A 25,673-nucleotide genomic window follows, 5' to 3' on the forward strand; every position below is an offset into this window, starting at 1 on the left:
CACGGTGGCAACACCTTCTTCTCTGCCTCGACCTTGGTGAAAACAGCATAGCAAGAGCTGTCCCACAGCAGCTGTCCACCTCCTCTTCAGCTTCCTCAGAGATGGGGCCTCAGCCAAAGCCAGCTGCGGCTGGGAAGGACTTCCCACCCTAATCCATGGGTCTGATGCAGGGCAAAGGGAGTGGAAAAAAGCCACCAATCTCGGAGCTCCCAAGCTCAGGACTTGAGATTTCACCAATCCTACATCTGGAACCTCTGCCCTGAAAACACCACCCCTGAGAAATCCAACAGCTCTGCCCTTTGTCCTGTCCCAGGAGCAGAGGGCATCCCTGGATCCAGCCCTCCCCACCCTGGACCCTCCAATACATCTCTCTCATGAGATTTGGTGCCTGGTGTGACTTTCTCTTGTTGCAAGAAGCCATGAAGGGAAGAAGCGAAGGTGTGGACTGGGGCAGAGGTTCCTGAGCTTGGCTGTGCAATTGCTTCTGCTGAGGAGACTTCCTCTCAGAGCTGTAAGGTTCCTGGGCTCCCGTGCCCCAGGCTGTCCTTGCACTTGACACCACTTCCCTTGGTTCCAGGATACCCTTTCATCTAAGCAGAAATGCTTACACCCACATCAACCATCAGCTGTATAAAAATTCTTAGAGAGGGGTGGGATCTCATGAGCCTTTCCCTCCCCCAGACAGGAAGTTGAAGAGCCTAATTTTGGGCAGAGCTGCACTTGCTTTGAATTTTAAAATGGACCCAGAGGAGCCAACGCCCTTCTCTGGCCTCCCTGAGCACTGCATACAATCATAAGATCCATACTGTTTGTCTGTGAAGGCCACAAACCCCTTGTACGGAGGTAGTTCACTGCAGGCTATACAGTTTCCATCTGATCGCCTATGGCTTCTGGGAATAGTTTTCTTTCTTTCTTTCTTTCTTTCTTTTTTTTTTTTTTTTTTTTTTTTTTTTGATTTTTGGATTTTGGTTTTGTCGAGACAGGGTTTCTCTGTGTAGCCCTGGCTGTCCTGGAACTCACTCTGTAGACCAGGCTGGCCTCGAACTCAGAAATCCACCTGCCTCTGCCTCCCAGAGTGCTGGATTACAGGCGTGCGCCACCACCGCCGGGCGGGAATAGTTTTCTATATCGAAGCATGTACTTGTACTTTAAATTTTTTTCTTTTTGTTAAAGATAATTTTATGTATATGAGAGCTTTGCCTGCATGTATGTATGTGCAACACGTATGTGCCTGGTCCCTCTAGAGGTCAGAAGAGGGTATCCAATCCGATGAAACGAGTTACGGATGGGTGAGCTGCCTCGTATGTGGTGCTGGGAACCCAACCCAAGTATCCAGTAAGAGCAGCAAATGCTCTTAATGGCTGGAGCATCTCTTCATCTCCCCCATCCCCCGCCCCAAGACAGGATCTCTCGACGTAGCCCTGTCTCAGTCACTATGTGGACCAAACTGGTCTTGAACTCACGTAGATATGCTTGCCTCTACCTCCCAGGTGCCTGGATTAAAGGCGTGAGCTCGGTTGCTACTATATAGTCCGGCTTTGTATCAGACTTCGCCACCTCCCGCTCAGCACCCCGGTGCTCCACACTGGTTGCTCCTTAGAGCCTCTCGCATGCTGGGCCAGCGATCACCGAGCTACAGCCCAGCCCATCGCACGAGTTTCCTATCTTCTGTGAAGCTGGACACGCAGTTCCGTCCCAAGAGCAACTGAAACAAAGCTTGAAGGGCCAAACAGGTTCCCGGTTCACCGAACGCCCACTCCGGAGTCTGAGAAGTGGTGTTCTCGCGAGAGTTGACGCCAAGTAATCATGTGACAGTCCAAGATGGCGACGCCCAGGGAGCTGGACGAAGAGCCGGCGGTTTACCTGGTAGTGAGTGGGATCCCTGCTGTGTTACGCTCGGCTCAGTTACGGAGCTACTTTAGCCAGTTCCGGGAACAGCGCGGCGGAGGTTTTCTGTGTTTCCACTACCGGCACCGGCCCGAGAGGGGCCCTCCGCAGGCGAGTCCCGGCGCGGCCCGAGCTGCTCCCGACCCTGCTGCTAAGGATCCGGTGGTCGCCCAGGCTACAGCCTCCGATAGCCACGCTGTCCCCGCCCGGGACTCTGCTGCGGTCCAGACCCGCACCTGCTGCTGCATCGTCTCGGTGAGGGGAGTGGCTCAAGCTCAGCGGCTGCTCCGCATGTACTCGGGTCGCCGATGGCTGGACTCTCAGGGGACGTGGCTTCCCGGTCGCTGTCACATCCGCAGGCTTAGGCTACCCAGTGAGGCTTCAGGTAAGAGGAAGAATGGACTGGACTTAGGGCCCTTGGAAAGGAGGCACATTTCCTGGATAGTAAAGATAGGTTAGAGCTCTAGTTACCACCGTTTAGAAGCTTAAGTTTGTTACAGACAAAGCTACAAATTGTAAGCCCAGTTTGCATGTTAGTTTTTCTCAAGGACTTAAAAGGTAAAACAAGCAAAACAACTGAGACTTATATAGATAAGTTTCAGATTTATTCTTGTTAAGGACCATTTCTCTGAGGGGGTGGATTTTTGCACTGACATGATTTCTTTAAAAGAAAGTAGAAGTTGGGCGCGCTAAGGCTCGTCTTTGATCCCAGCACTCAGGAGGCAGTGGCAGGAGGATCTCAGAGCGAATTCCAGGATAGCCAGGGCTACGCAGAGGAACCTTATCTTGAAATAAACAAAGGAAATTTGGTTTCTTCTAATCTAACCCAGCGACTGGAAGACAGGCTCTGTAGAGGAAACAGTTAACTCTAGAGCTGGGGGCATGCAGTAGGCAGCAGAGGGGGTCAAGGCACAAGTGGGGTAAAGGAAGCCAGGTGTTCTAAATGGAGAAGTTTGAGAAAATGATTTTGAAACAGTTTATCCTTGGCTTTAAGAGTCATTAACAGGCCGGGTGGTGGTGGCACACGCCTGTAATCCCAGCACTCTGGGAGGCAGAGGCAGGCCGATTTCGGAGTTGGAGGCCAGCCTGGTCGACAGAGTGAGTTCCAGGACAGCCAGGGCTACACAGAGAAACCCTGTCTCAAAAAAACAAAAAACAAATCTAAAAACAAAAACAACAACAACAAAAAGTCATTAACAGGAGTGGTGACATATGCCTTTAGTCCTAGTACCTGGGAAGCAGAAGCAGGTGGATTTCTGTACTTCTAGCCTAGCTTGGTCTACAAAGTGAGTTCCAGGCCAGTCAAGATTATGTAGCTCTGACTCCATCTCAAAAATAAAATTAAATATATATAAAATAAAAATGAGAAACTGTTATCAGCTCAAGGTTGAACAGTTGCTGAACGGCTGTCTTCATAGAAAAAGGCGTGCGAGCATGCATGCGTGCAGGTTATGGTTTAGCATGCATGCGTGCAGGTTATGGTTTAGCATGCATGCGTGCAGGTTATGGTTTAGCATGCATGCGTGCAGGTTATGGTTTAGCATGCATGCGTGCAGGTTATGGTTTACACAGAGTCTTTAGGAGCAGTGTCTTATCAAGGCATACTGCGTGAGTTGCCTTTCTGTGTGTCTCTCTCAGTCTATGCTGACCTCAGACTCTCTGAAAGTTCAGATGACCTTGGACCAGGTGTGGTAGTGAACCCCTTTAATCCCAGGAGAGCCAAGCAGATTTCTATGTTCAAGGCCAGCCTGGTTCACATGTCTAGCTTCAGACCAGACAGGGTCTGCCTCAGAAGTAAATAAACAAAAATAACCGAGGGCTCCTGCCTGTGCCTCCCATACTGGAATTATGAGCGTATGCCACCATATCTGATCAGTCCATCATTTTCTTATGGACTTCTCAAAACAATCCTGCGCTTACCGAGAAGGATTGCTTATCAAGAAAGGGTGCTTACTGCCGCTCTGAAGACCTGGCTTGGCTCTCAGAACCCGCATAGTGGAAGGAGAGAAGCAATTCCAGCAAGCTATAGCCTGGCCTCCATAGGTACACTGTAATGTGCACACACAATAAAGAAACAAACTAATAAAAATGATCAGGGCTGGAGGGATAGCTGAGCATTGGGTGATCTTCAATAGGACCCGGGTTCAAATCCCAGCACCCACATGGCAGCTCACAACTGTCTGTAACTCCAGTTCCAGCGGATCTAACACAGACACACATATAGGCAAAACACCAGTCAGTGCACATTAAAAGAATCATTTGTGTCTGTAACACCAGATATGTGCAGTACATGACAACTTGGCATTGGGATATAGTTGAGAGGTAATGGTTCTATCCTAGTCCCAATAAAAGCTGGTCATCGGGAAGCAAGTGTTGAAGATACTTGTGTATTCCTCTAGGAATATACATCTAGGCCATGCACAGACAAATCATTAGGGTTACGTTTATTTGTGTGGTAGAGGATACACATGACACTAGTGTGGAGGTCAGAGAATAACTTGTGGTACATTCATCTTCTTAGCCTTTTATTTTTAAGATTTGTTTGTTTGTTTGTTTGTTTAAGATTTGTTTATTTGTTATATGTAAGTACACTGTAGCTGTTTTCAGACACACCAGAAGAGGGCATCAGATTCTATTATAGATGGTTGTGAGCCACCATGTGGTTTCTGGGATTTGAAATCAGGACCTTCGGAACAGCAGTCAGTGCTCTTAACTGCTGAGCCATCTCTCCGGCACCCAGCCTTTTATTTGTAAAGAAATAAGTCTTACTATGTTTTTGCCTAACTGGCCTGTAATTCAGGGTCCTCCTGCCTCACTTTCTTGAGTGTGCTGACTTCATAGATACCCCCATGTCTGATAGGAAACAGATTTAAACTGTGATTTACTTCTGGGTCAAATATTGCTCAATACCGGGGCTTTAACATCCAGTCTTTTCCCTCCTCCCTAAGATCTAGGGTCCTTTCCCTTTAAGACCCGGAAGGAGCTACACTGTCGAAGGGCAGAGAATGAAGCTTTTACCCTGGACGACCTGAGGCAGCTCCCAGAGCTGAACCCACCTGTGCTGATGCCCAACGGCAATGTGGGCACCCCCCTGCAGGTCTTTTTAGAGTTGATCAGGTCCTGCCGACTGCCACCACGAATCATTACCCAGCTGCAGCTCCAGTTCCCCAAGACAGGCTCCTCCCGGCGCTACGGGAACGTGCCCTTTCTATATGAGGACTCAGAGACTGTGGAGCAGGAAGAGCATGTGTACACAGCAGATGGGGAGGAGATCCCCCAGGGAACCTGCTTGGAAGCTCCAGCAGCAAGCTCCTGTGATGAGCCCGAGGACGAGGGGCCGCAGGAGGAAGAGGAGCCTGGCTCAGAGGATGTGAGTAGCGTAGCACTTGGCAGAGGCCAGGGCTGGGCTTGGAGCTCAGCCGGTGGGATGCTTACCCAGCAAGCACAGACCCCTGAGTTTGAATCCCAGACTACATAAACCTGGCTCGGTGGTACACATCGGTAATCCTAGCCCTAGGAGGGGTGGAGGCAAGAGGTTCAAGGTCTTACTCAGCTGCATAGAGTTCAAACCCAGCCTGGATTGCATGAGATTCCGATTTAAAAAAAAAAGACAGGCTAAGGTTGTTCTGCCAGGTATGTGACTGAGGTGCCTCCACAGAGAAGAAGCTCTCCAACAGTGAACAGAAAATTCCATTCACGTGCGCATTTGATGCTTTTTTTTTTTTTTTTTTTTTTGAGGGGAGATATCCAGGGTTTTTATCAAAAGATTGCCAAATGTATTGCCTTCCATACATAGTCTCCTTTTCAGAGATGGAAGGGACTGAGCGAGAGATGTACAAGAATTTACCCAAGAGCATGTGAGGAAGTAGGAGTAGCGTCGGGACGGCAGCCCGTGTGAGGCTTCTTCGGCCTCTGCTTTCATCGGGTCTCCTGTCCCTCAAGTCAGTGCACCGAGCATGAACCTCCAATCTTAACGTTGTCACCATGTCACCAAAATAGGCGTTTCTTTTTCCTCTCCTTTCTCCATGAATCAAGTGAGATGGAATCTGTTGTGAAGCCTTTTATCATTTATTGATTGGTTGAACGTTCGAGCTTCAGTGTGGTCCCTTCTGACTACACCTGATACCTGGCCTGGCCTCCTTCACAGCTCTGCGGCCTTGGTTCCTCTAGCATCTTAGGGTTTAACCAGGATGCAGGGGGGGGGGGGAAGGGAGGGGCAAGCTGCGAGTCATGCCGTCATTCCACACGCGGTTAAGCACATTGTAGCAAGGGTTAGTGCTCCTGTCCATCTCCTGCCCTTTAAGAACCTGGATGCTGAGTCGAGAAAGCACAGAAAGGCCGTGTGGGGTGACAACCTGGGTTTGCCTGCTGGTTCTGCTGCCCTTGCCATAGTGTCGTGGGCAAGTCACCTTACATCTAAACCTAGGTCTCTCCTGTAAATGGAGTAATGGCACTCACGTGACGGGTCACTGGGACGATTCCGGCAGCCCAGTTATAGGACGGGCCTGACCAGCAGGAGAGCTTGTCCTGTCCCTTTGTCATGACGTCATTGAGAAGGGCTTAACTGCCGTGTACTGATTAACACCCTGGTGAGAGAGCTGCGTGTTCAGTGGGCTTGGTGTAGGCTGCAGAGCTCACCATGAGGCTGGAATCAAGTAGAGAAGCAAAGAGAGTCGGGGAGGAACTGCCTGGCCAAAAGCACAGAGCGGAACAGCGAGCAGGGTGGCCTGGGCTTTAAGGACTACATATGCTGCCTCCCAAAGGTTCCCTGTGGAGGTCCAGGTCCCACGTCCCCTCCTGGGCCCAGAAACTCCGTCCTTTTAGGAAGTCAGATGCAGGTTGCCTCTCCCTCCCATTCTTCCAGGACGATGACCGCGGTGAGGAGTGGGAGCGACATGAGGCTCTGCATGAGGACGTGACCGGGCAGGAGCGGACCACCGAGCGGCTCTTCGAGGAGGAGATTGAGCTCAAGTGGGAGAAGGGTGGCTCTGGCCTTGTGTTCTACACCGACGCGCAGTTCTGGCAGGAGGAAGAGGGAGGTAAGGGCAGGTAGCTGTCGGCTTGTGGGTGCTGGGGCAATGCCAGAGATGCAGACAGATTAATTCCTAAAGAGAAGAGGGTTAGCTCAGTGCCGAGGTCTCAGGCTGTGGCAGTCGGCTCTTCTGCCTGTGGTGGGGAAGCCACATGCACAACAAAGTGAGCACGTGACCCAGAAAGCCTGTTCATTTCACAGGCTGGGGTGCAGAGGAGAGCGAAGGGAGAAGAAACTGTGGCTCTTACAGTCCCTTTGAGGGCGTGAATGAAGCCCCACCTCTTAAAGCCCCAGTACTTCCCATGGTACCCAGGACTAAGCCTTAACTCGTGGGTCTGTGGGGATGTTTAGGACCCAGACCATTAGGTTGGTGCCCAGCAAGGGCTGTCAAACCAAGGTTGGGGTCTCTGCTCCACATGATGGATTTCCTGACAGCTTAAGAAAAGCTAGGAAATGGCTTCCCTCCTATCTAAATGCAGACTGGTCTTCCTATTTTGGAATGAGGAATTAGTGGACTAGAATCTGGAATATTTGTCTAACTCTAGATTTAGCTTGACTCACATCTGGGAGTCACTGGGTGGGACATAGAGTTGGTGGTAGAGCATTTTTAGTTTGTGCAAGATCCTGGGACTGATCCCTAGTCCAAGAACCAAAGACCTCTGAGTCGCTCACCCATGCCTCTCGATGCTTCTGTCCCTGTAGATTTTGATGAGCAGACAGCCGACGACTGGGACGTGGATATGAGCGTCTACTACGACAGAGGTACCGAGCAAGGGGTGGCAGTCCCGGGAGGATCTCGTGCTGCAGGCCAGCCACTCCTGCTTGTCAGAGGCCAGTCAGGGGACCATGGGCAACCACTGTACACTCATCTTGGTGTGCACAGGGGAGATGGTTCTAGAACCTCCATAGACCCCAAATCTGCAGCAGGTGCCTTCTCACCCAGCGGTGTAATTCTTGCTTAGACCTACACATCCTCATGCATACTTAAAATAATTCTCTCCAAAAATTACTGCCTGGCAGTGGTGGTAAGCACATGTAATCCCAGCAGAGACAGGCGGAGCTTTGTGAGTTTGAGACCAGCCTCATTTACAAAGTGTGTTCCAGGGCATCTAGGGCTACACAAAGAAACCCTGTCTTGAAAAACAAAAACAAATAAAAAAGTTATCAAGGGCGGAGCTCCAGCTCACTGGTACTTTCCTAGCCTATGTGAGGCCCTGGGTTCAGCTCCAGAACCAGGGGGAAAAAATTACTCAGCAGCTACAGTGGTATTATGTACAGCAGGGATCCTATTCCTGTACTGGGGAAGTGAAATATGAAGGTTGCTGCAAGTTTGAGGCCAGCCCGGCCTATACAGTGAGATCCTAACTCAGAAGGAACCAACAAACTGTGTGTAGATGTTATCTCGAATATGGATGCTCTGATATTGTACTTAGGGAATAATGGTGGACATTGGTGGGGGGGGGCCTGTGCGTGATGGTTCAGATGCGGTTGTTCTCTGAGTAGTTTTAAACTGCTTGGATCTGAAGGCGCAGAGCCTGTAGAAAGAGGCTGACTGTACTCACCATCTGCACCTGAGAGCATTCACTACCTGTAGTTAAGTGCTAGCGGTCGGCCGACCCTGGATTCTCTCTCTGTGGCGGGCCTGTGAGAACACACCTCAGTGGGTTCCGGGTGAGTAGACTCTAACTGGTTAGAAGCTTGGCTTTTGGTCAGTCATAATTCTGAAGTGAGAAAGAACCTGGAATTTTGTTTTATTTTTTGTTTTTTATTTTGTTTTGGTTTTGAAGACATTGTGTAGTCCTTGCTTCCAAGAACTTGCTTTGTAGAGCAGACTGGCCTCAAAGTCACAGACATCAATCAACCCTCCTTCTGCCTCTCAAATGCTGGGATTACAGATGGATGCCATGATTCCTTGCCCTTTTTTTTAGATAAGGATTTTTTTTTAATGATGTTTATTTGTTTGCTTGAGTCAGGTCTTGCTATGTAGCTCTGGCTGTTCTGGAACTCACTCAGTAGACCGGACTGGCCTTGAACTCAGAAATTCACCTGTCTCCCTCTCATGTGCTGGGATTAAAGGTGTTTGCCACCACCATGCCCAGCTGAGATTTATTAGTTTTGTCTTAATATGAGCATGTGTTTTGCCTGTGTGTAAGCAAGCATGTGCCCGGTGCCCTGGAGTGCAGAAGAGGGCATCAGATGCCCTGGAACTGGAGTGATGCCCTGGGCAGTTGTGGGCTGCTGTGTGCATGCTGGAAAAGGAGCCCGGGTCCATAGAGGGTCAGTGCACTCTGACTGCTGAGTGGTCTCTAGTAACCTGGCTTCTGGTTTCGTCTGTGCCATTCTCTGACTTCTCTGCACTGTCCCTCATCTCAAGAAGAGAGCGGTGTTTCCTCCTCTTGTTGAGCTCCCAAGCTCTTTTGAGGGGACCCCAGGAACCTCATCCTCCTGGGGAGAGGGACCCTTATACAAAACGGGGTGTGTTCCCTCAGATGGTGGAGACAAGGATGCCCGTGACTCTGTCCAAATGCGCCTGGAACGGAGACTCCGCGAGGGTCAGGAAGATGGCTCCGTGGTGATGGGACGCCAAGTCGGCGCCTTTGAGCGCCACACCAAGGTAAGAGAGCCTGGCTGACCACAACCCGTTTGTCCTGCTCCAAGGAACGTGCCTCTTCTCCCTCCTCTCCTTCCCTGCCCGCCATTCCCCCTCCTTCCATCCCTTACAGCCTTTGAAGCAGGCTCTCATACGCAGCCCAGCCTGCCCTGGCACTCAGACCCTGCACCAGTGCCACACCTGAGCCCGAGCCACTTCTCTGCACTCCCACTGCTTCCTTTGCAGGGCATTGGCCGGAAGGTGATGGAGCGCCAGGGCTGGGCCGAAGGCCGGGGCCTGGGCAGCCGGTGCTCCGGGGCACCTGAGGCCCTGGACGGGGATGGCCAGCACCCTAGATGCAAGCGTGGACTGGGGTAAGTGCAGCTGGGGCTCCCTGGGTCATAATCCAGCTGTACTCTTTGGTTTCCCTCTTGCCATTGCTGTTGGAGTGGTGTGGGCACCCTAAATGAACAGCTTCAGGGCAGACGCAGAAAGAGACGACACTGTCCTTTATTCTCATTTTAAAAACCAATCCTACAACATAAAGGGATCATGGGGCCCTTGGGGAAGTCATTTCCTCGGGTCTGAGTTTGGCCTTCATAAGGGAGTCTGTTGTGGGAATGGAAAGTCCCAGGTTCCTGACAGTTGACGAGCTCTCCAGAGGCTGGAGAGCAGAATTCGGAGATAATGCTTTGTCTTTGGTGCTGGGGGTGCGGCTCAGGAATGAGTGTCTGCAATGCCCTGGGTTCAAGTGCTGTCAGCATGCGACCGTTCTGATAGGACAGACCGGATATGTAGTAGTTACTTCCTGTCTCTTGCCAACTTCTTTACTGGGGTTTGAAGAGAGCAGCCTTCTCACCAAGAGCCCTGTTTTATCCAGATACCATGGAGAGAAGTTACAGCCGTTTGGGCAACTGAAGAGGCCCCGTGGAACTGGCTTGGGGCTCATTTCCACAGTCTATGATGAGCCTCTGCCCCAAGACCAGAGGGAGTCCTTGCTCCGGCGCCAGCCACCCACCAGCATGAAGTTTCGGACAGATATGACTTTTGTGAAGGGTTCTAGCTGTGCCGTGGACAAACCTTCAGAGCCTGAGTGAGCCTACGTCCTTGGACAGGGTCGCTCTGCTGTAGGGACCTAGCCCTCTAGCCAGGTCTTGCCATGTGGACCTCTGAAGCAGCCAAGAGCCTGGACGTAGCAGTCTGTGCAGCAGGTGCAGACCTGAACATGTCCTCTGTTTCTCTACCTCAAAGATGATTTCACAAAAAGACCCTCCGTCTCCTGGGGTGTTTGTGCCTAAAGGCCTTTCCTTGGTCTCCAAACCCTAGTGCTTGTTTGGGTTTGCCCCAGAACATGGAGGACCTGGAGGGCCTGTGGCACAGTCAAGTCGGTTTGGGGGTTGTCTAAAGAAGACCTCCATGAACCAGGCAAAAGGAACAGAGAATTGGTCCAGAGAGGGTCGGCGGTCCCTAACCACCTCTACCCACTCGCTAGGAACGGACCTGCGCGAGAATAAACCAGTTTACTCGGCATGGAAATCTATCTGCCTTAGTGAAGCCTGGGGAAATCTCAAGACTGACACGGCGGCGGGAGACACGCGCCAGCATAGCCGCAGCCTATGCCACGGCCGCGTAGGCGGGACTTCCTCTCCAGACAAGTTCCGGCGGAATCCGGAAGTCGGAGCTTTTCCCTTCCTTGCCGGGTAGTTTGTTCGTTTTTTGGCTTGGGTTTTCTTGGTTTGCTTGGGGAGGCGCCCGTGGGCTGCCTGCTCCAGCCATGGCGGGGGCCGCCCTGACCACGGCCTTCGGGCAGGCTGTGATCGGGCCCCCGGGCTCGGGGAAGACCACGTACTGCCTGGGCATGAGTGAGTTCCTGCGCGCGCTGGGGCGGCGCGTGGCGGTGGTGAACCTGGACCCCGCTAACGAAGGGCTACCTTACGAGTGTGCGGTGGACGTGGGCGAGCTGGTGGGTCTGGGCGACGTGATGGACGCGCTGCGTCTGGGGCCCAACGGTGGCCTGCTTTACTGCATGGAGTACCTGGAAGCCAACCTGGACTGGCTGCGCGCCAAGCTGGAGCCCCTGCGAGGCCACTACTTTCTCTTCGACTGCCCCGGCCAGGTGGAGCTCTGCACGCACCACACCGCCCTACGCAGCATCTTCTCCCAGATGGCTCAGTGGGACCTCAGGGTGTGTCTTGGGTCGGGCAGATGGAGCCCCTGAGACAGGGAGGCGGATAGGTGCCACGCCCCCCAGATACACTGCGAGATAGGGCCTGAGTGACATTTGAAGCAGAACTAAAGCCTCTGAGATAGGATTTTAGCTCTGCCCCCGACTCATGGTCTGGGAAAGGCCTTTCACTCAGTTTTGTCTTGTCTAAAGTGAATGTGTTCTCACTTGGGGACTTTTAAAAAACAGCGGAAGTGATGACACGGAAAAGTGGCTTCGCGGTTGTCTAGTTGGCGCGCAGAGGTGTAATTAGAGAGTAGAGAGGCAGGTGGGGTGTAGTTCAAACCCTTTGCCCACTGCGGTGACTCTATGCCAGAGAAAAGGTGTTGGAGATTTATTTAGCTCAATGGTAGAGATCTTGTCTAACAAGCAGAGGCCACAGTCCCTGCGTTTGGTCCCCAGAATAGTAGGAACAACAAAATTGTAAAATTGCCCCATATCTTCTGGGAGGAGGACATGATGTAGGTTATTAGAATTTAAATGCAAGACGCAAGGAAAGTGGTTCAGGCCTGCAACCCCAGCATGTGGAGGCAGAAAAATCATGAATTCCAGGCCGTAAACCCTTGTCATACATGGTTAAAGCACACACACACATGTACAAGGAATTAAAGGCAGATCAGTACTGAGGGACGATCCACTGGGCCCACAGGCCACCAGTCTGCCAAGGGAGACGAGGGCCCAGCGGTCTCCTCCCACGCCGGGTCAGTCTCCCTCTCACCCTGTGCCTTCTGCTCACAGCTGACTGCTGTCCACCTTGTGGATTCTCACTACTGTACAGACCCAGCCAAGTTCATCTCAGTGCTGTGTACCTCGCTGGCCACCATGCTGCATGTGGAACTTCCCCACGTCAACCTCCTCTCCAAGATGGACCTTATTGAGCACTACGGGAAGCTGGGTAAGAGGCCTGCCCTGCCCGCAGCGTGAAGGGAGCTGGCTGCCTCACTGCCTTCCTGACTCCTTGCCATTTATTTTGTGCGCCGTGCCAGATGCTACGGTTGACTTAGAGATGCGAGCTGCAGATGGGGCTTTTTTTTTTTCTTCAAGACAGGATTTCTCTGTGTAGTCCTGGCTGTCCTGGACCTTGCTTTGTAGACTAGGCTAACCTCAAAACTTAAGAGATCCACCTGCCTCTGCCTCCCAAGCACTGCGATTAAAGGCATGCGCTACCACTGCCCAACAGTATTTTCCAGTGACATTGTGTCACTGCAACAGCAGGTGTCTTGGTGAGTGCGTGTAATGGGATTCTGCGAGCAGCTCGTGCCCTTCCTCTCTGCTCGGGAGGCTGAGGCCGAGCACGGTGAGAGCCAGCAGGGGCAGCGCACAGGGTGAGTGTTGGGCTGAGGGAAATCATGACAAAGCAACAGAGAAGACCCGGCCCAGGCTGTGGGGCTCTCTTCTCTCAGTGTGCTGTAGTCCCGCTCTCCACTCCTTACAAATGCTAAACGTGTCTGTCCCTGAGCTGTGCCCTCAGCTGCTCCGCCTGAGGCCGCCCTTAGCCTGGTGTCAGCAGCATCTCACTCTGGCTTCTCTCCTCAGCCTTCAACCTGGACTACTACACTGAGGTCCTGGACCTCTCCTACCTGCTTGATCACCTGGCGTCTGACCCTTTCTTCAGTCACTACCGACAGCTCAATGAGAAGCTAGTGCAGCTTGTCGAGGACTACAGCCTGGTCTCCTTCATCCCTCTGAACATCCAGGTACCCGACAGGAAGAGCTCTCCTCCCTGGGGCTGCACCCTGACATGCATGCCAAGAGCGTGGAGAGATTTGACGTCCTGGGTCTGTCCTTGGCTTGATTTCAGGACCAGGAGCAGTGATTCCAGTAAAAAGGGAAGACTTTAGTCCTGCTGATTGTGAACCGCCAGGCCTCTGTGTTTCCCACCATGTGTGAATGAACATGAGTGAGTCAGTCCAGAGAGCCAGAGCAAGGTGACACACACACACACACACACACACACACACAGGGGTCCATTTAGCTGAGTGGCTGTGTTGAGTTTGCATGGTGGCCTGCGTCCTCCATGTCTCATCCTTTTAATGCAGAGGTAACCCAGAAGACATTGTCTTCTTTGAGTCCTTCCTTCAGTGGAACCTGAGCTACCGTCCCCTCTAACTCAGTGGTTCTCACGTGGGGGTGTGACCCCTTTGAGGGTCACATAGCAGACACCTTCCATTTCAGATTTTTCCATTATGGTTCATAACAGTAGCAACATTACAGTTATGAAGTAGCAACAAAGTAACTTTATGGCTGGGGGTCAGCATAGCACGAGACACTGGATCAAAGGGTGGGGCCTTAGGAAGGCTGAGTACACTGCCCTGACACCACACTTGGCTCCTGCCGTGTGACAGTGTGCCAGCCCTCCCCACAGACAGCCGTCCCTGCTGGCACTGTGCAGAGGACTGAGAGCAGCCTGGTCATCTGTATGTTTCAGTGACGTACGTGGGCTGTTCTCACTGCCGTGTGTGGATGAGGAAGCCGGTACAGGACACACGAAGGTGTGCTCACTCACTTCTGACCTTAAAGGCTGCTTGGCCCGGGAAGAGAGCAGTGAGGCAGTTTTCTGGGATTAGGGAGGCTCCCATAGGAGAAGGCCCTAGGTGGGGACTGCACGGAGGAGCTGACCTTCTAATCTAATCTGGGCAGTTGTCATTTGCCTAGCTGCCCACGGGGATGCAGGGCTGTGCTGGGCCAAGGAGGTGCTTGTGGAGCCGTCGGTAGGTGGCGCTAGAGGAGGCTGATTAGGTACGGGCTCCGCGCTCAGCAGTGGAGCAGTCAGGAGGTGGCGCTAGAGGAGGCTGATTAGGTACGGGCTCCGCGCAGCTCCCTGCAGCCATTCACTCACTGAGCCACTTCTCTTCTCCGCTCAGGACAAGGACAGCATCCGGCGAGTCTTACAGGCTGTGGATAAAGCCAATGGCTACTGTTTTGGGGTTCAAGAGCAGCGAAGCCTGGAAGCCATGATGTCTGCTGCAATGGGAGCTGATTTTCATTTCTCCTCGTATCCTTGGGGAGCACGGGAAGGGACGAATGGAGGGCCCCAGAAAGAAGCCTGGAAACGAAAGGGCGAAATGGCGTTGGGCCGTTGGGAGAAGTGCAAGGGTGCGATTTGCGTTCTGTGTTACAGTTAAAGGAAAAGGGGCTGGAGGAAGGAAGGCGGGGCTGGTAAGGGAGCTGGGATAGCCCAGGATAGACAATAGCTCAAGGGGAAGGATTTATTTATTTTGGTGTTTGGAGACAGGGTCTCTCTACCCCTAGCTGGCCGACACAGCCTGTGGAGTGCAGGCCAGTCTTAATCTTGATCGTCCTCCCGGCTTTCTGAGAGCTACTGCACATTTTAGGAATTGCCCTGTAAGTGTAGAAAATGCACTTGGTGGGTGTAATGAGGGGCAGCAGAGTGCTTAAAGTCTTGCTAGGTAAGGTGTAGTGGGAGAGCAAAAAGGAGGCAGCCCTGAGCCTGTAAGTCAGTAGTGGGAAACTGAGGCAGGAAGCGTACCAAAAGTTTGAGGCTAGCCTGGGATACAAAGTAAAAGCTTGTCTCAAAAAAATGACAAAGGAAAATAGAGAAAGGGGCATTGGTTGGAAATGTGGGAGAGGGTATAGAGGAGTTGGTGGCAGAGCTGTCAGAGAGTGGAGAGGGACAGGCCTACATATAGAAGAGATGAGAGCTGGCAGGGGGCGCCCCAGACAGTCAGAGCTACGCAGAGGCAGCTGGGCCTTTGGGGCTGGGATTGACCAATTTGTGTGTACCTTGGGTCAGACGCTGTCTGAGAGGCCTGGTCCTTTAGGTCTTAGAGGCAGAACATTTGCCCAGTTTGCTGGGGATGGGAATTTAGATACCTGTGTCAGGCCCTTGGGAACAGGTGTCTAGAATAGTGACAGTAGAACATTCGGTCCCTCGTGAGACAGCCAAGGCCACGGCTCATGTGTCGCCAGTGTTAGCAGTGTCTACTCTGTGTCCCTGACACAGGGAGGAGAGAGGCCCGGCGTCCAAGAAGAGTAGCACTCTTTGCTTGGTAGGAAGAATGAGGGACTCTAGGTACTGAGCACCTGCTGGGTGCCAGGTGTCGGGTGTGGGGGAAGGGACTCTATCCATTCCATGGTCACAGGTCTTCATGTGACCTTGCAGAAGAGAAAGGGAGTGGCGGGGATAGGATTTGAGCACCCTGGTCTGGCTCTAGAGCATCTGCCGCAGGAGCTGGGGACCGTGCGCCTGGTCCTTTGTTGTAGTCGGTGTGGGGAAGAGACTGGAGCCCGGGGGAGGGCTGCGGGGGGCCGCTCACGCCCACCTGTGGGCACTGGGGAGAAGAGATGTGTTTGGATGGAGGTCTTCAGGCCAGCCCCTCCTGTTCTGCTTGTGTCTAAGCCTTAACACGCCTTCCCTCAGCACTCTGGGTATCCAGGAGAAGTACTTAGCATCCTCAGACCAGACCACAGCGCAGGAGGCCATGCAGCTGTAACACGTGGGGCCTGGACAGCCATGGACAGCTCAGCAGGGTTGGACCCAAAAACCCTGTCCATGGGAGGAAGCCTCGTCCCTGCAGAGGACTTCTGAATAGGAAGCCACAGAGGCGCCCTTTGTGGTGCCCACGAGCTCGGGGCCCCAGGAGATGGGGACAGACCTGGGCTGCAGTGGATGGGTGTGCTGTGATACGAGATTATTTTCTACTTTTTTGTGACCTTATTTTCTTCAAGCCTCTGGACCCAGGGATTTGGAGAACAAAGAAATGTCTTTGTCCCTCCAAATAGTCTGTTTCTTCATTTTTGAATCGCGTTTCTTTAGTGTGATCTGCGTTGCTCAAGCAAGTGCTGTGCACGGTGTGGGCAGGCGCACATGTGTGGGGTCAGAGGGCAGCGTGGAGCTGGTTCTCTCCTGAGTTCTGGGGTTGAACTCAGGTCAGGAATGTGGTAGCAGGTGCCCTTGCCTGACGCCTTTGTTTGTTCAGGTTAGTGCTTCACAGCCTGGGCTCACAGCCTGGGCTCACAGCCTGGTCTCACAGCCTGGGCTCACAGCCTGGTCAGGCAGATTACAGCCTGAGCGCTGGGCTCTCGTCCCGTGATTTGATAGTTCCTCAGTGCCAGCAGTGAGCTTTCAGCTCAGGCATCTGCAGGTGACTCGCGCAGACCTTATTTAGTGCTTTTTCTCTTTTTTAAAAGATTTTTATTTATTTCACGTATGTGAGTACATTGTAGCTGTCTTCAGACACACCAGAAGAGGGCATCAGATCTCATTACAGATGGTTGTGAGCCACCATGTGGTTCTGGGAATTGAACTCAGGACCTCTGGAAGAGCAGTCAGTGGTCTTCGCCACTGAGCCATCTCTCCAGTCCTAGGGTGTTACTTTTTTTTTTTTTTAAGATTTATTTATTTATTTATTATGTGTAAGTACACTAGCTGTCTTCAAACACACCAGAAGAGGGCATCGGACCCCATTACAGATGTGGTTGCTGGGAATTGAACTCAGGTCCTACTGGGAGAGCAGTCAGTGCTCTTAACCACTGAGCCATCTCTCCAGCCTCAGAAATGAAGTGATCTCAAGTATGCATTGTGGTAAATGCCTCTAATCCCAAGCACAAGATGTGGACCCAGTAGGATGAGGAATTGAAGGCCAGCCTTGGCTATATAGTAAGTTTCAGACAAGTCTGGGCTGTATGAAACCCTTGTCCAAAGAAGATTTGTGCAAAGTGAGTTATTTAAGGACAAATATTTAACGTGTTATTAGGACAGTTGTCTAGGAACAGTGATGTTTCTCTGTGCTGTTTGTGCTGCTGGGGAACTGTAATTTGCATTTCCACCAGTAGGTGGCAATGTAGACTTAGTTTTGCCCATACAACCAGACTGGAAGGTCCTGATGGCCAAGAGGCGCTTGTGTCAGAAGGCTTTTTTCAGACTTTATAAACCAGTTGCATGCAAGTACATGTGTTCAGGGCTTGGCGTTTTACGAAGAGGCTGCAAATATAGAATCCTCACATGTCTCGTATGGCAATCCAGAGAGAGACAAGATAGGGAGTGTCAGAGACTGGTTTCCTCATAGCTCCCTTTGCCCACTGACTCTGGAGTGGCCCCTCGGGTATACATCCTGATGAAAAGTTACAGCCACCATCCTGTGGGAGCCGTGGCCAATCAAGAGGGAAAGCTGCGGCAGCTGTAAGCGGCTACAAGCGCTGCTCGGGTCGGATCGGTGGCGGGTTGCTGGTGCTGCAGGCAGTGGGAGAATGCAGCTTAGGAAAGTCTGTTCACAAGTGGCTGATGCTTGCTTCCCAGTGTGGGCAGCCATAGCTGAGAACAGGAGGGGCAGCCAGCCCCGCTCCCACGCCTGGCTTTGGAGGGATAATAACGGGGTGCTCTTTCCCCAGCCTCTTTCATCTGAGGAGTTCAAAGCGCCTCACCCTTATTAATGTCCAGCACAGTGGGGGGAGAGTACCTACAGAGCAATCCAGGGAAACTGAGGCCAGGAGCCACAGCCTGGGGTGTGAGTCAACTGCGGGGCCTGGAGCCCGGGGATCCTGCCGCCCAGACTGCTGGGAAATGGCTTGTCTCGGGAGGAGGGCGGGGTCTGTTTTGAACAGCGTCAATAGCCACAGCCATCAGACTCACCAGAGCAAACCACATGCAGGGACTGAAGGCATCATTTGGAGCGTTACAGCTCGGCTGGGCAAGCATTCACTGCGGCCGCAGAGGAGCGCGCAGCAAGCTACAGCTGATTTTGAGATCTTGGTGTGATGGCAAGCATTTTCCCCCTTTGGTGAATATAGGATCAGTGATGCCCAGGATGTAATTCCAGATGTTGGAGGTCGGGGGAACAGGCTAGCCTGCGCTACATCAGATCTGTCTCAAACAAACACAAACACGCGTGTAATTTCTGATAGCAAAAGGAGTTACTGGTCGGTGTACTTAACACCAGGGGGATAAGAGAAACATTCAGTACAGAAAGGAAGGGGCTGTGGCAGGTCTGGTGGGTTACAAGGACCACATAGTGAGATCCTGTCTCAGAGCACTCTGGGAGGCAGAGGCAGGCGGATTTCTGAGTTCGAGGCCAGCCTCTGGTCTACAGAGTGAGTTCCAGGACAGCCAGGGCTATACAGAGAAACCCTGTCTCCAAAAACCAAATCCAAAAACAAACAAACCAAAAAAAAAACCAAAAAAAAAAAAAAAAAAAAACCAGGAAGCGAGAGATGTCTAGGTTTCTGGTCTATCTCGTGTGACTAGAAATGTGCCTGTACGGGAATGCCTGCTTTCCAGTATGGCCGCCATCTGTAACCCACCTTCAGATTATGTTTGACTTTCCTAGTAAGAATAGGAAAATTATGGCTGGGTGTAGGGCTTCATACCTTTAATCCTAGTACTTGGGAGGCAGAGGCAGGTAGGTCTGTGGCTGGCTTGGACTACAGAGAGCTCTTTTTTTTTTTTTAATCCAAAATGTATTTATTGGGAAGGCTCCCACTCTGCTTGAAGCGGAGGCTTTCAATCTGCTTCCTCCTGAGGGAGCGTCCTTCTGTCAGCCTTGCTTGTCCACATGTAGGCTGACAGGACAGTGGAGCAGCCAGCACATGGCTGAAGTAGGGATTGGGGCTCTGCACCAGGTGCTTTTCCTTGAGTTTCCTCTTCTCTCTCTCTCTTTCTTTTTCGAGACAGGGTTCCTCTGTGTAGCCCTGGCTGTCCTGGAACTCACTCTGTAGACCAGGCTGGCCTCCGACAGACGTGCGCCACCACCGCCTGGCAGGTTTCCTCTTCTCTTCTGAGGAGGGAAGAAGGAATCTTTGCTAGAGGCGTGTTCCTGGAGGGAAATCGTCATCGGCAGAAAGGCTACAGAGAGAGTTCTAAGACAGCCAGAGCTACACAGAGAAACCCTGCCTCAAAAAACCAAAAAGAGTCGGGCAGTGGTGGCACACAGCTTTAATCCCAGCACTTGGGAGGCAGAGGCAGGTGGGTTTCTGAGTTCGAGGCCAGCCTGGTCTACAGAGTGAGTTCCAGGACAGCCAGGGCTACACAGAGAAAAGCCAAAAAAGAAAAAAAGAAAAGAAAAAGAAAAAAAGATATGTTAAAAAAAATAAAAATTAAGCCGGGTGTGGTGGCGCACACCTGTAATCCCAGCACTTGGGAGGCAGAGGCAGGTGGATTTCTGAGTTCGAGGCCAGCCTGGTCTACAGAGTGAATTCCAGGACAGCCAGGACTACACAGAGAAACCCTGTCTCAAAAAACGGAAAAAAAATAAATAAAATAAAAATAAAAAAATAAAAATTAGGGCTAGTGAGATGGCTCAGCGGTTAAGAGCACCAACTGTTCTTCCAGAGGTCCTGAGTTCAATTCCCAGCAACCACATGGCTCACAACCATCTATAGGGGATCTGATGCCCTCTTCAGACAGGCAGATATATATGCGGCAGAGCACTCAAACATTAAATAAATAAAATTAAAAAAAATTATGTCTGGGCAGTGGTGGCGCAAGCCTTTAAACACTCATGGTGCACAGATACATATAGGCAAAACACGCACATGCACACATACACACGTGCACACACACACACACATACATGCACACACATACACACACACACACACACGTATATAATGTTTTGGGTTTTTTTTTTTTTAGATTTATTTATTTCATGTATGTGAGTACGCTGTCACTGTCTTCAGACACATCAGATGAGGGCATCAGATCCCCTATAGATGGTTGTGAGCCACCAGGTGGTTGCTGGGAATTGAACTCAGGACCTCTGGAAGAGCAGTTGGTGCTCTTAACTGCTGAGCCATCTCTAGCCCCACATATATATTTTTTAAAAAATAGAATTGTTCTCTTGAGAACCTAGAGGCACATGTGGAGGGTGCGATGCCTCTTCAAAACCATCTCAAACAGAACTGGAGATGTTTGTAATCCCAGAATCGTGGAACCGTAGGCAGAAAGATGTATTAAGCCCCGGAGCAGATGAACTTGGGTAACGTGAGAGTCCATCCTAAACATAGCAAAGCCAGGCATGGTGGCACAAACCTGTAACCCAGTGCTGTGGGGTTACACGCAGGGGGATGGAGAGGACAAGACCATGTCTACCTAGCAAATTCAGTAAAAAAAAAATAAAAGGACCAGTGAGATGGCTCAGGAGGTTAGGGGGCTTGCAGCCAAGCCTGATGACATGAGTTCAATTCCTGGTACTCACTTGGTGGAGGGAAGAACTGATTCCTGCAAGTTGACTGATTCAGAGAATTGTTGGCACATACATTTAATGTCTGTTTAGAAAGCAGAGGCAGGCATTTCTATGTTCGAGGCCAGCCTGACCTACATACCTAGTTCTAGACCAGACAGGGTAACACAATGAGATCTGTCAAAAAACAAAAAGAACACCTTTAATCCCAACACCCATGAGACAGAGGCAGTTGGATCTTGAGTTTGAGGTCAGCTTGGTATAGACAGTTCCAGGACAGCCGGGGCTGCACCGAGAAAACCTGTCTTGAAAAACAATAGTGTGTGTGTGTGTGTGTGTGTGTGAGAGAGAGAGAGAGAGAGAGAGAGAGTGAGTGGCTGCACACATCAAAGGCGGAGATCAGAGTGCAGCTTACACAAGTCAGCTCCCCTCCGCCCTGTGGGGTCACACGTGCTCAGGTTTGGCCAGTGTCCTCAGCCCGTGCTCACACAGCTCTGGGTCAGACACAGCAAAGGAGATGGGAATGGATGCTTTTTCCACAGGCTTCCATGTTGACCTGCAGGTCTCTAAGGTCAGACAGGTCACAGGTCAGCCTTACCACGGGTGGAGGTGGGTGGGTGGACAGGGCTTCCGTCTTCCAACCCCCTGCCCCCCTCCTCTTTTCAGAGTGCGGAGCTCTAAACACTCTCCCCCGCTCGCTCGCAGGTTTAAGAACTCCGCTTCCCAGAGTCCAGGGTTGCACTCTTATCTCCAGACAGACTCCAATTTCCTAGCCCTGTAAGGAGAAGATTGGTGGAAAGGAGAGATGAAATCAGCCCCGGACACCCCCAGGGTGGCAAACCCGTCTGCTGCCCCCACAGACATTCCCGGCTCCTGACTCAGTGGGGAGGTGGAGCGAGGTGGGCTCGTGGGAGGGAGTCGTACTTTGCAGAAACCTGCCTTCCCCACCCCACACGGAGCCTTGGTGGGGGTGGGGTGGGCCCCTGGAGGGGAGGAGCAGGAACAAAGAAGCAGGTTCAGGAGACCTCAACCTGGTGTGTGAGCTGGAAACTGGTCCGCTCCGACAGGACGCCAGAGGGCTCCTTTCTGCTGAAGAAGACCTATAGCAGCTAGAGGGACTTTTTGGTTTGGTTTGGTGGTTGGGTTTTTTGGTTTGTTTGTTTTTTGGGAAGTCCAGAGCAGGAGCTATTTAGCACATCGTAATGCATGCTTGACAAAACCCTAACACACAAAACAGACATATGTGTGGCTATTTTAGCTACAGTGTGTGGAAACGGGAAACCCAAGCCACCTGGGTCCTGCCTGGAGGCAGCTTCTGAACAGTTTGAAAATAACTGTTGCCCAGCAGTGGTGGTGCACCCCTTTAATCCCAGCACTTGAGAGGCAGAGGCAGGCAGATTCTGAGGCCAGCCTGGTCTACAGAGTGAGTTCCAGGACATCCAGGGCTACACAGAGAAACCCTGTCTCGAAACAAACAAATAATAAATAAATAAATATAAAAAGAAAAGTTTTTTTTTTTTTTGTTGGTTGGTTGTTTTGTTTTGTTTTGTTTTTTGTTGGTGGTGGTTTTTTCCAAGACCATGGCATGGACCCAAGAGTCAGATCCTGTTCCATTCCCAGCATAAGCAGTAGTCTAACCTTGGGTAAAGTCATGGAGTTGCTTTGAGCCCTAAGTGCATCATGGGTAAAACAGATACATACGATGTCATGGGTATTGTGGATTACCCTGAGGATAAAGACAAGCGCCTTCCTGGTGCATATTCATCATGACAACTGTGGCTATTGCTGCATCCTGCTCTCTAGGAAGAAGCAGCCCTTGGCCAGGAGAGCCATCTTCGTGCAAACATATGGAATCATATGAAATATGTATATTTGTGTATATGTGTGTCCTGGAGAAGAGTACTGTGCTTTCCTGGAAGAACCCACAGTGGCCTTCTGATGATGTCTTTCCTAAGATGCTGGTTGGGTTTGAGGTAATATTGGTGGCTGTCACCTGTACCTTTGGATTGTCAGAGCCAATTTGACTTTCTTGCTCTGAGAGTTCTATGTAAGAGCAGCCCTGGGGTGGAGCCACATGCCTTCCATTCCAGGGTCTGGGAGGTGGGCCAGCCTGGTAAGGAGTTCAAAGTCGCCCTTGCTGCAGACCAAGTTCAAGGCTCTCTGGGCTGATGAGACCCTGCCTAGGAAAAAGAAAAAACAGAAACCAGCTTGAGAGACTGACACATGAAAATGACCCCAGCCAGGCGTGGTGGCGCACACCTGTAATCCCAGCACTCGGGAGGCAGAGGCAGGCGGATTTCTGAGTTCGAGGCCAGCCTGGTCTACAGAGTGAGTTCCAGGACAGCCAGGGCTACACAGAGAAACCCTGACTTGAAAAAACAAAACAAAACAAAACAAAAAAAGAATGACTTGAAGTCCAGCCTGAGCTACACAGTTCAGGCTAACCTAGGCTTCAGACTGAAACCTTATCTCAAAAAGCTAAAACATAGAAAATAGTTTTTTTATAATAATTTTAGACTGCAAATTTTCCCGTGTCATTTGAATTATTTATTATTATTATTAATTAATTTATTTATTTAGATTGAATATCATGTAGCCCAGGCTGGCTTCTGTAGCTGAGGACAGCTTTGAAATTTTTGATACCCCCACCTCCAACTTGCCAGTGCTGGAATTAAAGGCTATTGTCACCATGCTCAGCTGGCTTTAACCCCAAGTTCTCAGTTCTTCCATAGAAACTTCTGAAGTCACTCTAAGAAAAGGCACACAGGATAAAACCATCGAATTAGGGAAGTCCCAGAGAGAAATCTGATCTGGGTGCTTGAACGCGCTCGCTCGCTCTCTCTCTTTCTCTGTCTCTCTCCCCCTCCCTCTCTCTCCTCTCTTACCTCGCCTCTTTTTCTTTCTCTCCTCTGTCTCTCTCTCTCCTCTCTCTCTGTCTCTCTCCTCTCTCTTCCACTGACCTCAGCCATGCTTTACATTTTTAGTTTTCCTTTATAAGCTTGTGTGTGATGTGTATGTGTGCATTTGTGCATGTGTGGGGGCCAGTGGTGGATCTCAGGAGTCATCTCGGTTCACCCTTCTCCCTTATTCACTGAGGTAGGTAGGGTCTTTTGTTTGGTTTGTTTTTGTTTGTTTTGAGTCAGGCTTTCTCTGTGTGACCCTGACTGTCCTGGAATTTATTTTGTAGATCAGGCTGTCCTTGAACTGAGATCCCACTGCCTCAAGCCTCCAGAATGCTGGGATTAAAGGTGTGTGCTACCCGTCCCCACACGCCCTTGACCGGAACATTCTCTTGATCAAATTCAGAGCTTGCAGAGGTGGTCAGCCTGATCCTAGGAAGCCCCACCTCTGCCTCCCCATGCTGGAATTACAGGCAGGCCTCCACACCCACTCAGCATTCACATGGGCTTCTGGGGATCCAAGCTCCCGTCGCCCCTGAGACATCTCCCTAGCCCTTACATTTTATTTTGAGACTATGCCTCACCAACTTGACTTGACTGACCTGGAGTTCCCAGACACTTGGGACTGTTGGTTAGCGCCACAGTTCCTGGCTCAGATTTCTTGTTTTCTGGTTTGAATTTATGGATTTGCACATGGTGGACAAACTCTCTACCACTGATCTACACAGCTCTATGACAGACGATAGAAACCAAGATGTAGGGGCTGAAAAGATGGCTCAGAAGTTAAAATCTCTACCAGAGGACCCAGGTTCAACTTCCAGAACTCACATGTGCCTCACAACTGTCTGCAACTCTAGTTCCGTTCCAGGGGATCTGACACAGACAGGCAAGAGATGCGGGCAGAACACCTATGAATATAAAATAAAAATGAACTTAAAAAAGTAAACTGGAAAAAAGTAAAAGTAAAAAAGTAAGCCAGGTGGTGGTTGCCACACCTTTAATCCCAGCACTTGGGAGGAGGCAGAGGCAGGTGGATTTCTGAGTTGAAGGCCAGCCTGGTCTACAGAGTGAGTTCCAGGACAGCCAGAGCTACACCAAGAAACCCTGTCTCGAAAATACCAAATCCAAGCCGGGCAGAGGTGGCGCACGCCTGTAATTCCAGCACTCTGGGAGGCAGAGACAGGCGAATTTCTGAGTTGGAGGCCAGCCTGGTCTACAGAGTGAGTTCCAGGAAGGACAGCCAGTGCTACACAGAGAAACCCTGTCTCGAAAAAACCAAAAATCAAAAAAAAAAAAAAAAAAAGAAAAGAAAAAAGAAAAGAAAGAAAAAGAAAAAGAAAGAAAGAAAGAAAATACCAAATCCAAAAGTCCAAAAACAAGAAGGAAAAAAAAAGAAAATTAGAACATTTCATTACCTCAAAAAAACACACTGCACCCATTAATGGAAATGAAGATTTTATTTTATTTTTGTTTTTTCAAGACAGGGTTTCTCTGTGTAGTCCTGGCTGTCCTTGAACTCACTCTGTGGACCAGGCTGGCCTTGAACTCAGAAATCCTCCTGCCTCTGTCTCCCAAGTGCTGGGATTAAAGGCATGTGCCACCACCACCCGGCTGGAAATGAAGATTTTAAATAATTTTTTTTTTATTTTAATGTGTGTGTGTTGCCCACAGATCCTAGAAGATCCCCTAGAGCTGGAAATACCGTGAGCCTGAGGATATGGTGCTAGGAACCAAACTCAGGACCCCTGGGACAGCAGCAGCAGCAGCAAGTACTCGACTATTCAGCTAGGCAGACAGCCTGGACTGAAAACTTTTTTCCTGAGTCGGAGTTTCTCTCCGTGGTCCTGGCTGTCCTGGTGAGTTCACTCTGTAGACCAGGCTAGCCTTGAACACACAGAGATCC

The 25,673-nt window shown here is 50.8% G+C and overlaps 2 protein-coding genes across 4 annotated transcripts; both read left to right on the plus strand.

Annotated features, from left to right (window-relative positions):
* Positions 1 to 1,808: 1,808 nt before the first annotated feature.
* On the plus strand, positions 1,809 to 11,045 carry Gpatch3 (G-patch domain containing 3). Of its 2 annotated transcripts, XR_007977118.1 has the most exons (8): positions 1,809 to 2,272; positions 4,836 to 5,257; positions 6,752 to 6,926; positions 7,622 to 7,681; positions 9,409 to 9,533; positions 9,756 to 9,883; positions 10,390 to 10,720; positions 11,002 to 11,045. XR_007977118.1 is itself a non-coding variant. In XM_052177633.1 (7 exons), exons 1-7 carry the CDS (start codon positions 1,822 to 1,824, stop codon positions 10,604 to 10,606), a joined length of 1,578 nt encoding a protein of 525 aa, XP_052033593.1. In that variant the 5' UTR covers positions 1,809 to 1,821; the 3' UTR covers positions 10,607 to 11,045. The 2 variants fall into 2 exon arrangements, 1 of the variants encoding a protein (XP_052033593.1); XM_052177633.1 differs by having other exon boundaries at positions 10,390 to 11,045.
* A 90-nt stretch (positions 11,046 to 11,135) lies between these two features.
* Positions 11,136 to 16,470, plus strand: Gpn2 (GPN-loop GTPase 2). Of its 2 annotated transcripts, none has more exons than XM_052177654.1 (5): positions 11,136 to 11,625; positions 12,472 to 12,628; positions 13,270 to 13,430; positions 14,598 to 14,728; positions 16,115 to 16,470. In XM_052177654.1, the coding sequence occupies exons 1-5, from the start codon at positions 11,284 to 11,286 to the stop codon at positions 16,185 to 16,187; spliced, it is 864 nt and encodes a 287-aa protein (XP_052033614.1). In that variant the 5' UTR covers positions 11,136 to 11,283; the 3' UTR covers positions 16,188 to 16,470. The 2 variants fall into 2 exon arrangements, with proteins under 2 accessions (XP_052033614.1, XP_052033613.1); XM_052177653.1 differs by having other exon boundaries at positions 11,137 to 11,694.
* The last annotated feature ends 9,203 nt before the right edge of the window (positions 16,471 to 25,673 follow it).

This window comes from Apodemus sylvaticus, chromosome 3 (genome assembly GCF_947179515.1).
Source record: "Apodemus sylvaticus chromosome 3, mApoSyl1.1, whole genome shotgun sequence".
Taxonomy (NCBI): Eukaryota; Metazoa; Chordata; class Mammalia; order Rodentia; family Muridae; genus Apodemus; species Apodemus sylvaticus.